Source organism: Phalaenopsis equestris, unplaced genomic scaffold (genome assembly GCF_001263595.1).
Source record: "Phalaenopsis equestris unplaced genomic scaffold, ASM126359v1 Scaffold000606, whole genome shotgun sequence".
Taxonomy (NCBI): domain Eukaryota; kingdom Viridiplantae; phylum Streptophyta; class Magnoliopsida; order Asparagales; family Orchidaceae; genus Phalaenopsis; species Phalaenopsis equestris.
The window spans coordinates 80,485-97,663 of record NW_018165046.1 but is presented as its reverse complement, the minus strand read 5'-3'; the positions used below and the strand labels follow the sequence as shown (position 1 = coordinate 97,663).

Here is a 17,179-nt window from a genome sequence, read left to right as displayed (position 1 = left end):
TATATATATATATATATATATATATATAACCATTCCTTCCTTTTTTATATATAGAGATTTAAGAGATGGAAGCACAAGGTGGAAGCCGGAAGGTCAAAGGTCAGATGACAGAATGACAAGTTAAAACATATTTTAATTTTTTTTTTCAATAATGGCTGAAATTATTTTTTTGTCATAAGGACATGTGGTTTATAAGCCTATAAATAAGTATTAAGAAGAGGGTAGAGGTGGAGTCCCCATCCCTGCCTAGCATTGATCTAGGATTTCTCAGAAAAAGAAAGTCGTCCCCATCAGGTGAGTAACGAAATCTTCTCTCGTCTTGCGGTGCAGAGGAAAATCGTTCACATCCTGTGTAACAGGTGAGCAACGGGATCTTCTTTCGCGCTGAGGTGCAGCAGAAAGTTATCCCTGTCCTGCATAGAAGGCGAACGGGATCTTCTTTTGTCTCACGGTGCAGAGGAAAATCGTCCCCATCCTATATGGCAAGTAATCAACAAGATCTTTTGCGTTACGTTGGAGAGGATAGTCGTCCCCGTCCTATTTAGCAGACGAGCAATGATATCTTCTTTCGCATTGTGAAACAACAAAAAGTCATCTCTGTCCTGCATAGCAGACGAGCATTGGGGTTTTTTTTCTAGTTGAGGTGCAAAAGAAAGTCGTCTCCATATTGCGTAGTACGCGATCAAAAAAATCTTCTTTCACGCTGATGTCGCATTCCTGGGGAGATTCTCGTGTCACTCTTGCACATTCTAGAAGTGATGAAGAAATGTAGTTTTCCCGTCGCGCTTTAGGGAAAGATTTTCATGTTTCTGTGGTGGCGAAATCTGAAGGCCACATGACGATCACTAGAAGTACATCAATTTCAGGGAGGTGACGCCGACTCCACTCAAAGAAAAGATGATTTGTTGTAGCCCTTATACAAGTTTATGTTAGTCTTTGTAGCCTTTCAATTGCTTAATGTAACATTTATACAATGTAACATTTATACCCACAGTACCTTCTGAGGGTATTTGATGTATATGTGCCTTGAGAATTGTAGCCTTTTTAGCTCTTTGATGTACATGTGTCTTGTGAGGCTTGTAGTCTTCTGAGGTATTTGATTGGAGACTCTGCCAAACACTTGCTCTCTTGGAGTTTTTCTAGTGAGGCCCCTACCCATTACTAATTTCTCATTGAAACTTGCCTCTTGGGCTCATCTTCCAGAGACATGATAGCTTTCTATTGAGTCTTGCATATTATGCTTGACTTCAAAGGGTATCCTATCTTCCCATTGAGCTTTGCGTCTTGGGTTCGACTTCAAGGAGAACCATACCTTCTCGTCGAGTTTTGCCTCTTGGGCTCGACTTCCAGGGGTACCATATCTTCCTATCGAGTCTTGCCTCTTGGGTTCAACTTCCAGAAGTACTGGCGGAGACCTTCTCTTCCATTGTGAATTTTGACTTTTCCCAAGCTGTTAGTAGAAGTGCTTACTGTAGCCTATGTTGGAGTAGAGTTGAAAGGAGAATCCACTAAAGATGTAAGACCCGTCCTGAATTGTATAGCCGAAGATGCTCGATGTCAATAACTCATAACAAATAAAGTCATATGAAATCAACTGAGGATAGTTAACATATTCTAGATTGTTGGTCAAAACTTTTGTTTGATGATCGTAACCTATTATGGAAGAGATAGAAGGAAATCCAACAAAAAATTTTGAAATATTTGAGGCTATTAGTCGAAGTTTCTGCTTGATGACTGTAGCCTATGATGGAAGAAGTCGGATCGAGTCTCCCAGGAATCGATTAAGCCCAAAATGAGGTGTCAGAAATGTTATGCATTTCTCGATATTGTGGTGAAGGTCGCAATGGACCGTATATTTGCTCGAAAATATGGTTGCAATCATACTCAAAAATAATGTTTAACTACTTATTAGTTGCTGCAAAATTTTTTCCCCCCCCCCCCCCATAGCGTGGTATTTTTCCACACGAACTTATAAAGTAGCCATGTATCAAGCCTTGTGGAGATCAGCTTCTTGAGCAGATCAAAGTGGAACTCTAATGCGGCAAGGGGGCATTGGGAAAACATTATTTGCGACGAATATTGCCCCCAGTTTAAGAGCGATTTTCAAAAACTTGCCATGTAAAGGAAATGTTGGATGATTACCCTGCCACAGTCGTGTCCGGGATGTTAACATGACCAACCGTTCGAGACTGCACTGAAGGTTGCACCCTAGCCTGGAAAAAGTTCTGAAAGACTTTAAGTTTGAATATGATGCAAGAATACAACCCACTACAAACGTTTTCGGGACATTAACATGAACTACCTTTCGAAACCGCAATGAAGGTTGCCCCCCACATCAAAGAATGCTCCAAAGATGATCTTCAAGATGCAAATAAGGTTCTTTTTCCATTTGTATGATTTAAATCATTGGGAAATGAAGTTGTGGCTTGAAATCTCAAAGTTGAAGACAATATCGAATGGTGCTTTGTTTTCCACAGATGACACTAAACTGATATGTGCTAAAAAATTCATGGTTGTAGAGCAATGGATTATTGTTTTAACATCACACGAGAATTTAACACGCACTCAGATAAAATAAAATAATCAGTAGAGATATCAGAATTTTTTATTTGGAAAACCTAGAAAAGGAAAAATCACGGGGTCTAACCTAGTTGAAGAGTTTCACTACAAAAAGATGATTACAGTTGAAACCATTTATCCCACAAACGTGAAAGAGTTGCTAGATTTTTCAAATTATAACATTAACGTGTTGATGAATTAGTTGATAGTAACGGATGGCGTTCGGTCGGTGATGGTCGACGATGGTTGTCGGTGATCGACGACGGTCGACGGTGGTCAGTGGAACATCAACGGCGGTCTGGGCAGTCGGCGGCGGTCGGAGGCGGTGAACGACAGAGGTCAGCAGTGGTCAACAAAGGTCAGTGGTGATTGACGACGGTCAACAGTGGTCGACAACGATTAGCGAAAGTTGGTGGTGATCAACGGAGGTCAGTGATGGTCGTCGACGATTGACGATGGTGGTGTTAGACTTCAGCTATTTCTCAAAGCTTCAAACTCTTCCTTAGATCTCAAACTCTCCTCCCTCTCATGAGAGGGGGTTGAGGCTCTATTTATAGAGTTCTAAGTGCAATTACTGCAGAAATATGAACCACTTTAATCAGACGGTCTAAAGAGTTTTCTTTGATCATACGGTATTTGATGGACATTTGAGTGTTTTAACGATGTCAGAACTGAACGATTTTGAGCTTGTTGGATTTTTCTTGTCAGGGCGTTCGATTCGACTATATGCTCATCGAATTCAACATCTGCTTGAACTTCCAAATATGCTCAGAAAGCTTTTGAAAGTGATTTAATGGCTTGATCTGAGCTTGATCTGACTTGGATTAGAACAATTTTAGTATCATCAGATTTGTCTCATCGAGTCGTGCAGTTGACTATAAGGCTCCGTTTAGGGCCGCTTTTTTCACGCGGCGCGACCCCAAACCGCGAAGTTTTTTTCCTGTTTGGCTCCTAGCTTCGCGGCCGAAGGAAGCCAAAGCGAGCAGAAAGTCGACCACGGTATCGACCCTTGCGGCCCAGCTTTCGGCTCGCTAATGTTCCACATTGCCCCTGTTTTTGGCACAAACAAGCCCTCTACCCTAGCGTTCTGCATGGTGTTCCCGCGTCGTCTGGCCATCTCGCCTGGTGTTCCCGACCCCACGCCTTGTTCTTCCCGACCCCACGCCTTGTTCTTCCCGACCCCCGTTCTTCTTCCCGACCCCACGCCTTGTTCTTCCCGACCCCCGTTCTTCTTCCTGACCCCGCAGCAAAGAGGAGCAAAGTAGTTGAAGTTCACAATTTGTCGGAAAAGGTGGCAATTTTGTTTATTGATTTCCTGTTTTTGGTTTTTCTTTGATTTTTTAAACCCTTCGAGCTTCATGCTTCCTTGTCAGAGGAGAAGTCAGAGGAGGAGAAGTAGAATAAATGAGAAGATGAGAGTGTTGCAGAATTTGATTCCTAATTCTAACAAGTTTGGTAATTGCTTTTACATTTGATTTTGGAAATGTTTTGTTTGGCTATTTTTTCTTGATTTGCAGCAGTGCTCGAGATATCCTAATTTTTTTTCCTTAGTTATGTGAACCATGAATAGTGATCCCTAAGCTTATTCTTTTTAGTGGATCGAAATGTAATTTTTAACTGTGATCTAATCTGACTTGTTTTTGGTTAACCTGCATTTTAGATTTATCAAAAGTTTTGTTGCCACGTATGTACATCAGGCACTACTATCTGTATTTACTTATTGACCATTCTTCTTTGTAGTCAATATCATAGATAACTTTTTCTGTTTTTGAAGTTCTCACGCCTTTGTTCTGGAATGGAAAGCAGAGTATGCATCATTTGAAAAATTTACATTTGTAGCACACAATTCTTATGGATTTACATCTATCATTCCTAAATTTTCATATTATATACATAGCATTTGGTGCTTTAACCTATGCATGGATTAGTGTACTTCACTTTTAATAAGTAATAATAGTGCTAATTTTGATGTGATATTAAAGATTTGAGTTGAGAGCAGCAGCAGGCAACCAAAAACTTCATAAAATTGAGTTCTCGTACTATCCATAAGAGAGTTTCCTCTAACCAAGGATCTTATGGTGTATCACATGAATGTTTTAGTTATAACTTCAAAAACGTTTGCATAGGTTCGTTCAAAAGCTTTGGGAATTTCTGTGTGCTTGATGGCGAGCCATTATTTTTTTCTGCTTTGGGAATACCTGTGTTCAAAAGGCAGTAATGTTTTGGTTCTTCAACTTGTTATTGTTGAAATCATTTTATCCTTTAGTTATTTCTAAACGTACTATGATAAGACTGTATTGTCTTTGGAAATACGTGTCAAATTTAGGCTAGTAATATAGCTATGTGTGTAAACTTTTTTCCTCCAAATTTGTCCCCATCTTATTGGGTTAAAATTTAACACTAAAGTTGTTTGATTTTCCAAATTCAGCTATATAAATTTATTGGTGTTTCATGAAGTCACATCAGAAGCCCATTAGAAAATCTATGTAGAAATTTCTTCACTTGGTATTTGATGGAAAGGATGAGAATATTAATAAGATCGAACAAAGGCTCTTTATTTTCACCAATTACAAATGCATGGTGATTTGAAGTTTCTATAATGAAATTCTTAAAGGCTTTTTCTTCTTTGTTTTGTTTTCCTTAAAAGTATCAAATTTATGGCTTCCGAGATTGGCTAAAAATTGTAGAAGTCTATCTTCTATATTTTTAGCTTGTAAAGTAAATTTTTGCTTCTGTTTAATAATATATAAGGCTGTCATTATTCTGTTCCAAACAATTTAACTAAGCAGAGACAGACTTGTCATTTTTTCAGAAACAGCTGCCCCACAGGTGGTTTCACACAGCTGCAACAAACAACTTGTTCCCCGCAGCAGTTTCCTCACAGCAGCTTCCTGGGGCAGCACAACTGCAACTGAAAAGCTGGAAAGCTGCAACTGCGCCAAACAGAGCCTAAGTTTGTTGAAATCGGAGCTCTGGATGACTCCTAATTGAAGTTTGAATGTTTATTGCTAAAAAATTGTATTGAGATCTGTGTCATACCTCGAGATTCGTGTCAGATAATGGAGATTAGTTGGAGGCATATCACAAGTAAATGAGCTTGTCAATGAAATAATATTGTGAAAAAAGACTGTTCACGATCATTAAAATATTTTTCTCTGTCCTAATTTATACGTTTGAGTGAACTCAAAACAAGAAACTACATCAAATTTATACAAATCTGCTAAGAAATAACAAGTTTCAATTTAATTTTCTTGAAATCCACAGGTAAAAATTCTTTCATTATTTCCACTTGAAATTGTCTAAGAATTTGGACAAGAAGTGAACTTTTGTTTTCAAAATTTTCACAATCGAAAGATCCAAAACAATAGCAAAGAGCTAGAGTTGTGATAGCATGAAGATTACAATTGTAGCAGAGTATACAAGTGAAGTGACAGCTAAAAACTTGAAGTCAGCACTAAATAAATATATTGGAGGTGAAAACTGAGGTGGGGTGTCAAAAAGCAACATGTCACGTCCCTCACGTGGGTTTTTTCCGCAACTGAAGACCAAGTGTGATGCTTCGGGTCATGTGAGTGAGGCAAAACCAAATCAATGCCGCTCCATTTAATTTCTAACCAAATTTTGGCATTTTTCTTGTATCCTCCATTATTTTCAAGTCATTGTTGTATATAGATTTGAAAGGCAGTTTTTTTGTGTTTTCTGTCGGGACAACCGTCGGTGTCTCTTCTCTTATTCGAGAGTTGTATCCTAGGATTCCGGGTGATGCTTTAGTTGTATCTTCCCTATACCCTTTCACGTCCCTCCCACTTGGCTGCCGCACCTCCATCCTCGTTGTAGGCTACCCCGACAGCAGCCCTTTTGTTGTTTTCCTGCATATTTCCTCTGTCCAGCCCTTCCTACTCGCTGCCATTGCTGCTCCAGTCCTCCACCTTCTCTGCCACTGCTGTTCAGCCCTCCTCATTGTTGCCGCCACCATTTCAGCCCTCCATCCTTGCTGCCATCACCCAGGACAGCCCTCCCAGATCGCTCTCTTCTGCTTACTTGCTCTCGGCACTGGGAAACAGCTGCCTTACTGTTTCTAACTGCCAACCGCCTTTATCCACCCTCACGCTACCTTCCAAACCCTCGCCCAGAACCCCAGATCAACCCCTAGTTGAGTTTGTGTTGTCAGTTGTTGCAATTTCAGATTCCCAAATGTTGATTGTAATTTCCTATTTGATTTTCGTAATAAAATTCAGTTTTCCAATTGTTATTTGGTTTACTCCGGTGTCAAAGAAACATATCGATGAGATAGTGGAAATAGGAGGACAAGTACGCAATTTGCGGAGCATAAATCAAGTGCAAGGCATAAGGCGGTAACAATGACCTAGAGCAAAATAAAGACAAAAGACTTACAAATTTGCATTAATTTTGCGCCTGACTTCTGACGAAGTTCAATTCCACTCATGTAACTTAGCCGCAAAGAGCTCAAACAGAGGAAACGCAACGACAGAATTTGAAATTCAGAGCTAAAAAGGAAAGCATTTATGAGAGACAGTAAAAATTAAATGAAAGCTAGTTACATTGCTAAAACAACTTGGATGGTAAACATGATGTTAAGGAAAATGAATCAACTGAATTTAAAAAAAAAAAGATACAGAACCGTTCACAAAAATAAGCAGATAAAAAATTGCAACGTAATATTAAGTTGCCCCCTTTTTGTAGTGCTAGAAAATAATCAATACGAGCAAAAGATTCACAGATATGTACTTACAGGAGCAGCATAAAGCAAGATCCCACCTCAACGATATGCTAGGTCTAAAATAATCAATCTAGTTTATTGGATTTATAAATATGAATGACAAATGAAAATGTAACAGGTTAGTTAGGCTGCAGCATATTGAAGTGATGAATATAATATGATCATTCAGTAATATCATAATGCTTTGATTAGATGTACAAAAGGTTGTCTTTGGCAGGGCCAGCTTGTCAAACAAGCAAGATTTGAACGACAAAAACCAGTCCCTGCTACTGCCTAATCCAATATAATAAAACAGAACAAAATACAGATCATTTAAGAGAAATGGATGAATTTACTAGGTAGATATTTTTATTTACCTATATAATCATATAACAACATTAATTCTAATCACCATCTATAATTGCACGCAAAATTTCACTTACACCACATTAATAGACATGAAAGTCATTAAAGCAGTGTCTGAAAACTTTTCATGGCGTAACTGATCAAGCATCCCTTGTGACCATTTTGATAATCCACCGGAAGCACGGAAATACACATGAACCATCAAAAGTGCATCATTATCAACACATGAGTGCCGTCTAGGTGGAAGGACAACCATGATGTTGACCATCCAGCCTCCCTTGTTTGTACTTTGAGTTGAACTCATTCAAGCCCTTCACTCTTATTTTTATAGCCTTAGTTTTCTCCACTTGGTTAAAATTGGCTCCGGCAGGAATAGCCATGCTAGCAACTGTGGATATCTTTTTTTGACTCTGAGAGGCACTGAGCTTTGTATGTGGTTTTTTCCTCTTATATGTTATAGGAAACATGTGACTTTTTTCAACGCCTTCACCATCCTTTTTATCCCTATATGGATGCTCCGAATGGTCAGGATATGCTGGGAAAACCTGATAACCATCTGCAGTAATCATGCTTCTTGATACTGCTTCAGACACATTGGTATGAAATGGCGTTAGCTTCCTTCTGTCATTATCATGAGCTGGTTGGTGTAAGCCGGTAGCAGGTGGCCAGAGATCTCCCTTTTGATGGCCATTAAAGCACTCTCTAAAATCACTCGAGTCATCAGAGGGCATTTTCATGCCTCTTACTATTGTCATCTTTCTCAAAGAGCTCTGTGCACTGTCAAATTGTCTAGAACCAATATTTAGAGTATCCTCACTCTGTCGATCATTAGTAAGTTCACATGTTGGAGATCCCTTATAAACACTTCCAGCTCTGACAAACTTATGCACGTAATTTAACTTCTTAGAAATATTTTCATCTTGCCATTTGGATGTAGAACGTGAAGTGGAGGGTTTAGAAGCTTGAACACCAAATACACTAGGTGATCCCTGCTCAGGAGGACCCATGGCAGTCCTTGGTCTTTCTACTAGACTAGTGTGATAGACTTTAGGTTTTATCCTAAGTACACCTTTTGGCGGCCGCCTAAACGGTTCTGAAGACTCTGTAGGCAAAGATTGAACAACTCGCTTTGGCAACGAGTTCATCTCAGGAGGCTTTATTTTCAAAACACCTTTAGCCTTTGTTCTGTTGCTCAATGCCAATTTGTTCAAATCCATTGCAGGAATATGAGTGATCGCCTCTTCCTTCATAAATGTTGGCTTCGTCAGTGCTGGAAGTCCCATAACCTTTTTAACACCCCTGGATGAAAGCTCCTCATCATGGGGAAACACATTGAGGTCAACCAAAAGAACCGGCTTTTGTTTTTTCTTATTTTTCAATATTTGAACACGTTCCTCAACACTAGTGCTAGGTTCGCAATTGCTCCAGGCCTTTTTCATCTCCACAAACTTCTGAGATAAACTGTCATGATAGGATCTCAAGGAATGGTGATATCCTCTTTCCTGTAAGAATCTCAATCGTTCTCTAAAGAAAGTCACTTGCAGCGAATAAAATCCGCCTTTAAGTCTACAAAATAGTATTTCCAAGGGGCTTCCAAAAAAAAGATTGCCACCACCAAGCAATTCTATCAATGTAACCTCAAATGTTTCCTGATCCATATCTGGAAGATAAGCAGCAAGATGGAACCTTTCTTCTTCAGTTAAGTACAGATTCCAAGTTTCTAGAGAGAGAATCTCCTTCAAATTTGGGAGTTCATAAAGCTCATAAGGAATATTGGAGGTCTGATCATTCACCAAGGCATGCTCACAGCCAGCATCTGATGTCTCAGAATCATCAGGATCGTCACTATGATCTTTCTCAGATAGTAATCTATCATCTCGAACAAGCTCATAACTTTTTACATGATCATCTTTCCTAGGCCCCTGGCGCCTAATCTTAACGACGCCCATGGCACAAGGGGCCCCCCGAGAAAAAGGAAATAATCATGCGAAATAATGGGAAATGAAAATTAATGTTTCAGCTGCCAAGAAAAATTCCTGCAAAAAAATCAGATGGCTATAAGATAAAGTTCAAACATATACTGCAATGATTACAGCAGACATAAGATAGACTAAAATAAAATAGGACATTTACATACGTACCACCCAATTCCTATATATTTACATATGTAACACCTAAACTTTGATGTCTACATTTATACAACCTAAATCTTTCATATAACATAAAAAATAACATCATTTAACAATTAAAAAGTGAAATATACCTTTCATAAATAGGTAAGATGTTATGTATGTAAAAATTGAAGTTTAGGTGTTAGACAAGTAGATAAATTAGAATTCAGTGATATGCATGTAAGTCTTCCAAAATAAAATTGAAGGCTCGCAGTTAATTTCATCTAAACTTGGCATCTAATGCTAAGAATGAGTAAACAGTTAATAAAACTGAAGCAACGGAATCAAAATCCTGTATGCGCAGAAGTAATGGATCTCGTTTCTTAAACAGTGATCAAAACAATGACATAGGCTTTTGGAATTTCTTCTCCATAAGGAAACACAAGCACTTGAGGTGTTTAATTGAGAGATGATGATTATCTATGTTTATCTGAACAGATCTGAATTAATTACTAGGAACTGTGCATTTATAACTTCAACTGCCTTGAATCACAAATTCTATAGAAAGAATAGCATGAGAGTGCTGCAGAGCTCACCTGCAGACCCAACGAGTAACTCTAAGAACTTGTCCTATTGTGCAGTGATTGAGCTGCTATAATATGCATTTTAAATAAGATGAATGTAGCTTCTGCTCTGCAAAAGTAGAAGAAAAAAAAAAGATAGAGAAGTTTAAATAGAACTCAACATAGATGTTTGTGTTCTATTATAATTACAGTTGCAGATGAAAACTCTTTCTTTTCATCGTTTCAGAAGCTACATGACCTAAGTATGGAAAGGATACTGAAATGGAAAACAAAAGAAACCAATACGAGAACATGACTCAAAAAACCCTAAGGTGCCAGTACCCAGTCATCACCTAATAAAAACAGATATAAATCAGTAGGAACTGTGCCAGAAACTGTAGTTTCGGATGAAACATGGCTACCTAACCAGTTCAGAATCTAATTTTCGGAAACTAAGAAGATAGATAAACCTAGAGCGTCAAGAAGCACAATCAGCTGAGACAGACAAGACCATCAATTGAATCAAAAAACCCCATACACTCAACCTGTGATTGCAATTCAGCCAAAAAACCAAGTTACCTCATCACCGCACATCGATTCCAATGAACAAATCAAAACCTAGTTGATTTAGGAAATCCCCATCCAAATTTCAACAGAGACGAACAAACATCCGACACCATACTCGAAAATCCAACTTTGGCAAACCAATCTAACAAAAAGAAAGGAAAGAAAGTAGGTCTTTCGCTCAAATCCAATCATTGACTTACCTTGCAACGCAGAGCTTGGGCGATTTAGGGTTAGGAGTAGAAATCGTAGAAAAAACCAAGACTCACAGCCATGTCTTATTCTCTGCGTTCTGACCATTTTCCACAGGCGCACACAAACTCCCAACTTTCTCTCTCCTGCTTCTCCCTGTTCCTGTGTAAAGTGTAAACAACTGCAGAACTTTAATTGCCGTAAACAGAAGATTACAAACTAACAGCACTACAAATTTGCCATAAATCCTCCATTACTTCCTTCGGAATTTAGCTTTTTTTTTTCATTTAGAAATACCAAATTCAACATTGAAATCTTTTATTTACTTGATTCAATTGTATAGAACTGATATTTACATAATATTAATATAAAATCTACAATGAAAATACTCGCCTAACAAAACCTCCCCATAAAATCTGCCATGCAATCCCAAAACTAATATATAAAAGGTCTCTGTCTTACCAATAAAATGACATTAATAAGATTATGTCCCTCTCATTCAATTTTTTTTTTTTTTTATTGGTATTCCAAATAATTTGTTAAAAGACTATTTGTGTTCAATTTGATTGAAATTTATTTGTTCGAATTAAAATTGCATTTGGCTCAAACTTAATTCAAACATGACCATAAATTTTAATTAATTAAACTATTATTGTTAAAAGAAGAAAAAAATATTTAACTGAATAGTTTTGGGATGCCACATCCATGTCGCTTAAAGAAGACTCTTCATTTTCATTTTTATAAGACTTTTCTCACAACAGTTTAATAGAACTTTAGATTCTCATTCCAAAAATTTATTTCTTTCCCCACCGAGCATGGTGCTAATGCTTGGTGACTTGGGGCTCGAGGCATGAGGTGGTGACGTGGTCCCGGTTCCCACGTCGCCCTTCTCGTAGCAGCAGCAACCCACAACATTTGTTTTATATAGAGTTGTCAAGAAAGTTCGTTGTCGAACTCTAGTAGTTGCGAACAGTTTGTGTTCGACTCGTCAGAGAGTTTGTGTTCGATTCGATCGATAAGCAAATGAGAAGAAAACGATCAATTTTTTTTTGTTCGGTTTAAAAACGAATTAAACACAAACATACATTTATTCGATCGTATTCGTTATTGTTCGAAATATAAAATAATTAAAAATAATTTTACTTAAAAAAAGTATCATTTTTAAAAAATAATTATATACTTAAAATTTATCATATTTTAAAAATTAAAATACTATAAATTATAATCTGATCTTCAGGTTCGCAATTTAGGTTATATTAATTTCTATAATTTCATATTTATTTTCAGTTTCGTCTCTTAACTTAAACTTTTTAATAATTTTTATTAGATTTATTTAGGGTGAAACCTAGTTTTTTAGAGTGAAATTTGACATCTTGTCTGTAGATCTTAATATTTTATGGATAAGATATGATATTATGGTTTTATTATGAGTTGTGCTTCGACTATTTTGCATTTGTGATATGATTCATAAAATTTTAAGCATTAATTTCTTATAGGTTTAAACTTTGAAAGATTTCGAACAATTTGACAAATCTGTAAAATCTCAAACTATTCAAATAATTCGAATAATTTGAACAATTCGAAAATTTCGAAAATTTCAAACATTTGAAACATATTTCAAATAAATCAAACCGAACACGAACAATAACTTCAAGAATTATTTCAAACACGAGTCTACTTCAAACACACGTTATTTCAAACGAACCGAACACGACAGGAGCTCTATTCGTTTGTGTTCGATTCGTTTACACCCCTAATTTTATATTTACATTGACATTTGTAACACTTTACTTGCTCAATACCAAATTACCCTTTTTTAGACCCATTTTCATACATACCCCTGATACCACCCTAATTCTATTTATTTACCTATTTATATATTTTTTTTTATAATTATAACACCGAAACATAATTTAAAATAATAGGAAATGATATTTATGTAATTGTTTAATTATTTCGAGTTAAATATGAAAGAATAAATAATTGTTTGTATTTAACTCTTTTATGAATTATGCTTAAAAAAAATTGTTTGTATTCGGCTCGTTTGCTCAATGAAGGAATCGAGCATGAGCCATTTAACAACCTAAACACAAACTTGCTTGTGAATGAAAATCATTTTTTGCTGTCCTACTAAGTAACATGGAAACAGTTATAATTTACTTAAAGCTCTCTTAGTTTACTTCTTAAAAAAAAATAAGTATTAAAAAATGATAATATTTTTTATTTATTTTATATTAAAAAATAAATGTATTGAACTTTATGCACATATCTCTAGAATCTAAATTAATATTAATTTCTAAGCATCAAATTAAAAAAAAAATTAATGAGAATATTTAATAGTTTATTTTACGGCGCATCCTGGTGATGGACACACGTACGTAATATTTTTTCGACCTCAAGCCACCTTAGATTTAAGCTTAATAAATTAATTAAATTTGAAATCAAATTTAATTCTACAAATTTAAGTTAATTCACGACCCAACTCATTTATCATGAATGAGAAAATTTGACTTTGATACAAGTTGTTGAAAAAATAAAATAATAAAAATTTATAAATTAGAAAAGAAATACTAACAAATGACTTCACATATTAATTAAAATAATTTTAAAAAAAATAGCAAGCTCAAGGACTATCGAGCGCAATGAGGGCTGGCGCAAGCTTGGCTTGTTAGGATGTCGAGTTTGACTCACCAAGTATTTATCAAGTTGAGCCTAAGTCAAATTACATTTTAGATTCAATAATCAAAGAGCCTAAGAATTTGAAGGACAATAAATAAATAAATAAAATTATGTTTACTCAAATGAATTTTTTAAATGACATTTGTAATGATTATCACTATTTTAAAAATAGGGACATGCCAACTACGTTGACTAGTTTGACTGTAATTATTTCTAATTTGTATAAAAATCTCTCTTTGTTGGATTTCTTAAAAACTCGATGAACTGCCGATTCAATCGCTAAACTGGGCAAAGAAACAGGGTTGACTTCAAAGACTCGTCTTGTTCAATATTCACAATATATGAAGAGGTAAAAAATGAAAAGTCCCATTCTAGTTACAATCATGTTCCTCCCTCAAGCACTTCAAAGTCTATTCAGCCTTCCTAGATTGGTTATGATGTCATCATTCACCGCTAGTTTGAAGTTTGTTCGTTGTTAGTTCGTCGCCCCCTTCTCGGCATCTCACTAGCTATTTGTCGGCCACATGTATGTTGTATGGTTTTTGAACTTCAAAATTTTGTTTGTGCTCTCTAGTTTAGGATTGTGATGGTTTTATATTGTGTATATCATCTTTTATTTTGTGATCAGTTATTTGTTCACTTAAAAAAGAACTCAACTTACCAATTACTATAAAGAAGATAGAGCTCTAGTTATTGAAGCTGAAATGTCATATTGAATTTGAGAGAGAGAGAGAGAGAGAGAGAGAGAAGAGTGCTTGTGTGTGTGTATGTGTAAATTTGGCTAATTAAGATGAGCTATATAGTTGGTCTATTTCTTGGAAAAAATTGTATTGTATTTTTTGTTCTCAAAAGGTTAGGGTTTATCATTGCATTTCAAACTTTCGATTGCAGTGGGCTTGCACTATGCTAAGAAACCAATAATTTATTTATGTTAAAGAATGATATTAAGTTTATTCATGCATTATATACATGATGAATATATTGATGAAAAAACATTAGATAATTGACTTACTTGATTGATTAAATTTTTGAGTTGAAATGAGTTTGATTATGAATGCCTTTAACTCAATTTTGATCATCTTCTATGTAAGCTTTAGAGTTATGGTTAATGGCCATGGTTTATTTTAAAATTTTGTATATTTGTTTTATTTAGTTTGAATTGATTCATGCATTGGCTTAGTCTAAATCATTCGAGATTCATTTGCATGTCTTCTTAAGATCTCCAAGGGTGTTTAGCTAAATTTGCATCCTTTTGGTGTTAATTTAAGTGTTTTAGATTTAATATAACTTTAATGGGCCATTATTAAGTCATTAGCAATTATTGGATTAAAGTTAAACTTAGATTGTTTGAATTTATTTAATTAACTAACATGATAACCTAATAAAATGATTAGCTTGATATGGCTTCATTTGGATTAATTCTTAAACTTTAATGTCTTTAGATTAATATTCATTGATAAGTCGAGGGGCTAATTGAACTTAATTTGAGTTATTTTTTTCAATTAACTTATATTGTTTTATTTTTAGTTACTCTTTTCACTTTATTATAATCAAATTTGTGTATAAATTAATGTCATTTTAAGCATTTTTATTATTTCATTTTTTTAATGATAAAAGCATGTTAGAAGGAAATCCCAACAAAGCAAAGTTTATACTATATTCCTTACTATATGAACAGTATCATTGCCAAATCCTAAGTTTTGGATACGAAAAGTGAAAGGTCATGTTAAGTAATCCACCAGAAGATGAATCCTTTAATTTATTGTGTGAAAGCTAAGGCATTCCTTGAAAGAGAACTAATAGTCTGAATACGGTGAAAAGTGTGTGAGGGTCTCTATAGTGAGTCCTAAGTGTAGTGTTAATAAGCAAGAGTTTGCACATTATGGGCGGATAAAGATAAACAAGTTAGCCCATGAAAATAATATTAGAAAATTTTTTTTTGAAAATAAACATATTTATATCTTATGCATTTAAGAAACTTTATCGGTTGGAGAATTATTTAAGGAGACTGATAGCTTATGTTTTAAATTTTGGTACAGAAGTAGGATTCATATTAAAAATAGTATAGGTGTAATTATAAATAAGAGTTTGAAAGATATTATTGTGAAAGTTAATAGAATTAGAGATATAATTAGGTTCTAAACATTGTTTTTGATACAAAGATACTTAATTTCAAAAGTGTTTTTGCTCCCCAAATATGTTTAAATAGATATTCAAAAAAAAAAATGGAATGCCTAAGAAATATTGAAACAGATGATACTTTTTGAAAAAAAAAAAAATTTTTATTGTAGAAAATTTAAATAAACATGGTGGTAAAGTGATAAAAGATTTTAAAAGTATTTATGATAACTATGATTTTGGAGTGACTAATGACGAAGATAGAGTCATAATAGATTTAGTTTAAATTTTGCTTTTATTATTGCAATTATTTTGTTTTTTTAAAATGGACAAGCATATTATCACTTATAAGATTGGACATAATAAAACATAAATTAATTGTTTTCTTATGAGAAAAATATATTATCAATGTTGTAAAGATTATAAGGTCATTCCAAATGAAAATTGAAGTACTTAACATCGATTATTAGTTTTGAATTTTAAGATGAAGAGTTGGAAGATGAAAAATACAACAAAATTGTCATAGAATCAGATGAGAGATAGAATTTAAAAATTACAAATAAAATTAATTTTATGAGTAAACTTTAAGTTCTTAAGATTTGGGATGTTAATGAAGAAGTTAATGCTATTTGACATAAATTAATGACAACTACTAAGCAATTTGTAAGATATGTGTTTTGAGAATCAAAAGAAAAAACTCTTATGAACAAAAAAATTTGATGGTGGAATAATAATGCACAAGAAAAGATACAAATTTTTTTATTATAAAACTCGGTATATATATAAAAGCTAGAAAAATAGAAAAAAAATATAAGGTATATATTTTTAGTGAATATTATATTTTATTAAATACTAAAGAGGGTGAAAGATATATGTATCAACTAGACAAACAAAGATATAAGAAAAATACAATTTTAATTCAAGTAAATTGTAATAAGGAAGAAAATCAAAATGTGTTTTTTTCTTAGACTAAGATATTCAATATAAGTGAGTGAGATATTTTGATAAATTTTTCAATGAAGATTGTAAAAGTACAATAGACTTTAGTGGTCTTATTATTTGAAAAAAAATTGCATTGCTACTATCTCATTAATAAAATGAAAGTTGAGGAAGTTTTCAAGAACATGAGGTGTGAAAAATAGTTTGACTTGATGGTGTTCCAATATAAGTGCGAAAATGTTTAGGATATTTGAAGTTTCTTTGGATTGCATATTGTCATGGATAGTTTGACTCACAATGACAATCATGCATATAATATATCTACATAAAAACCATTATATATATATATATATATATATATACACACA

The 17,179-nt window shown here is 34.6% G+C and overlaps 1 protein-coding gene across 6 annotated transcripts in view; it reads right to left on the bottom strand.

Moving 5' to 3' along the window:
* The window catches only part of LOC110029801, a 24,670-nt gene extending 13,380 nt beyond the window's left edge, over positions 1-11,290 (bottom strand). For 3 of the 6 annotated variants that reach the window (XM_020732249.1, XM_020732250.1, XM_020732246.1), the window contains exons 1-2: positions 7,723-9,681; positions 6,955-7,067 (exon numbers count right to left, since the gene is read on the bottom strand). In XM_020732249.1, coding sequence (XP_020587908.1) covers positions 7,882-9,594 — 1,713 coding nt within the window. In that variant the 5' untranslated portion in view covers positions 9,595-9,681 and the 3' untranslated portion in view covers positions 6,955-7,067; positions 7,723-7,881. Of the gene's footprint in view, positions 1-6,954; positions 7,068-7,722; positions 9,682-10,898; positions 11,004-11,086 lie in introns of those variants that run through there. The other 3 variants (XM_020732247.1, XM_020732248.1, XM_020732251.1) reach the window with 3 other exon arrangements.
* Positions 11,291-17,179: the final 5,889 nt, after the last annotated feature.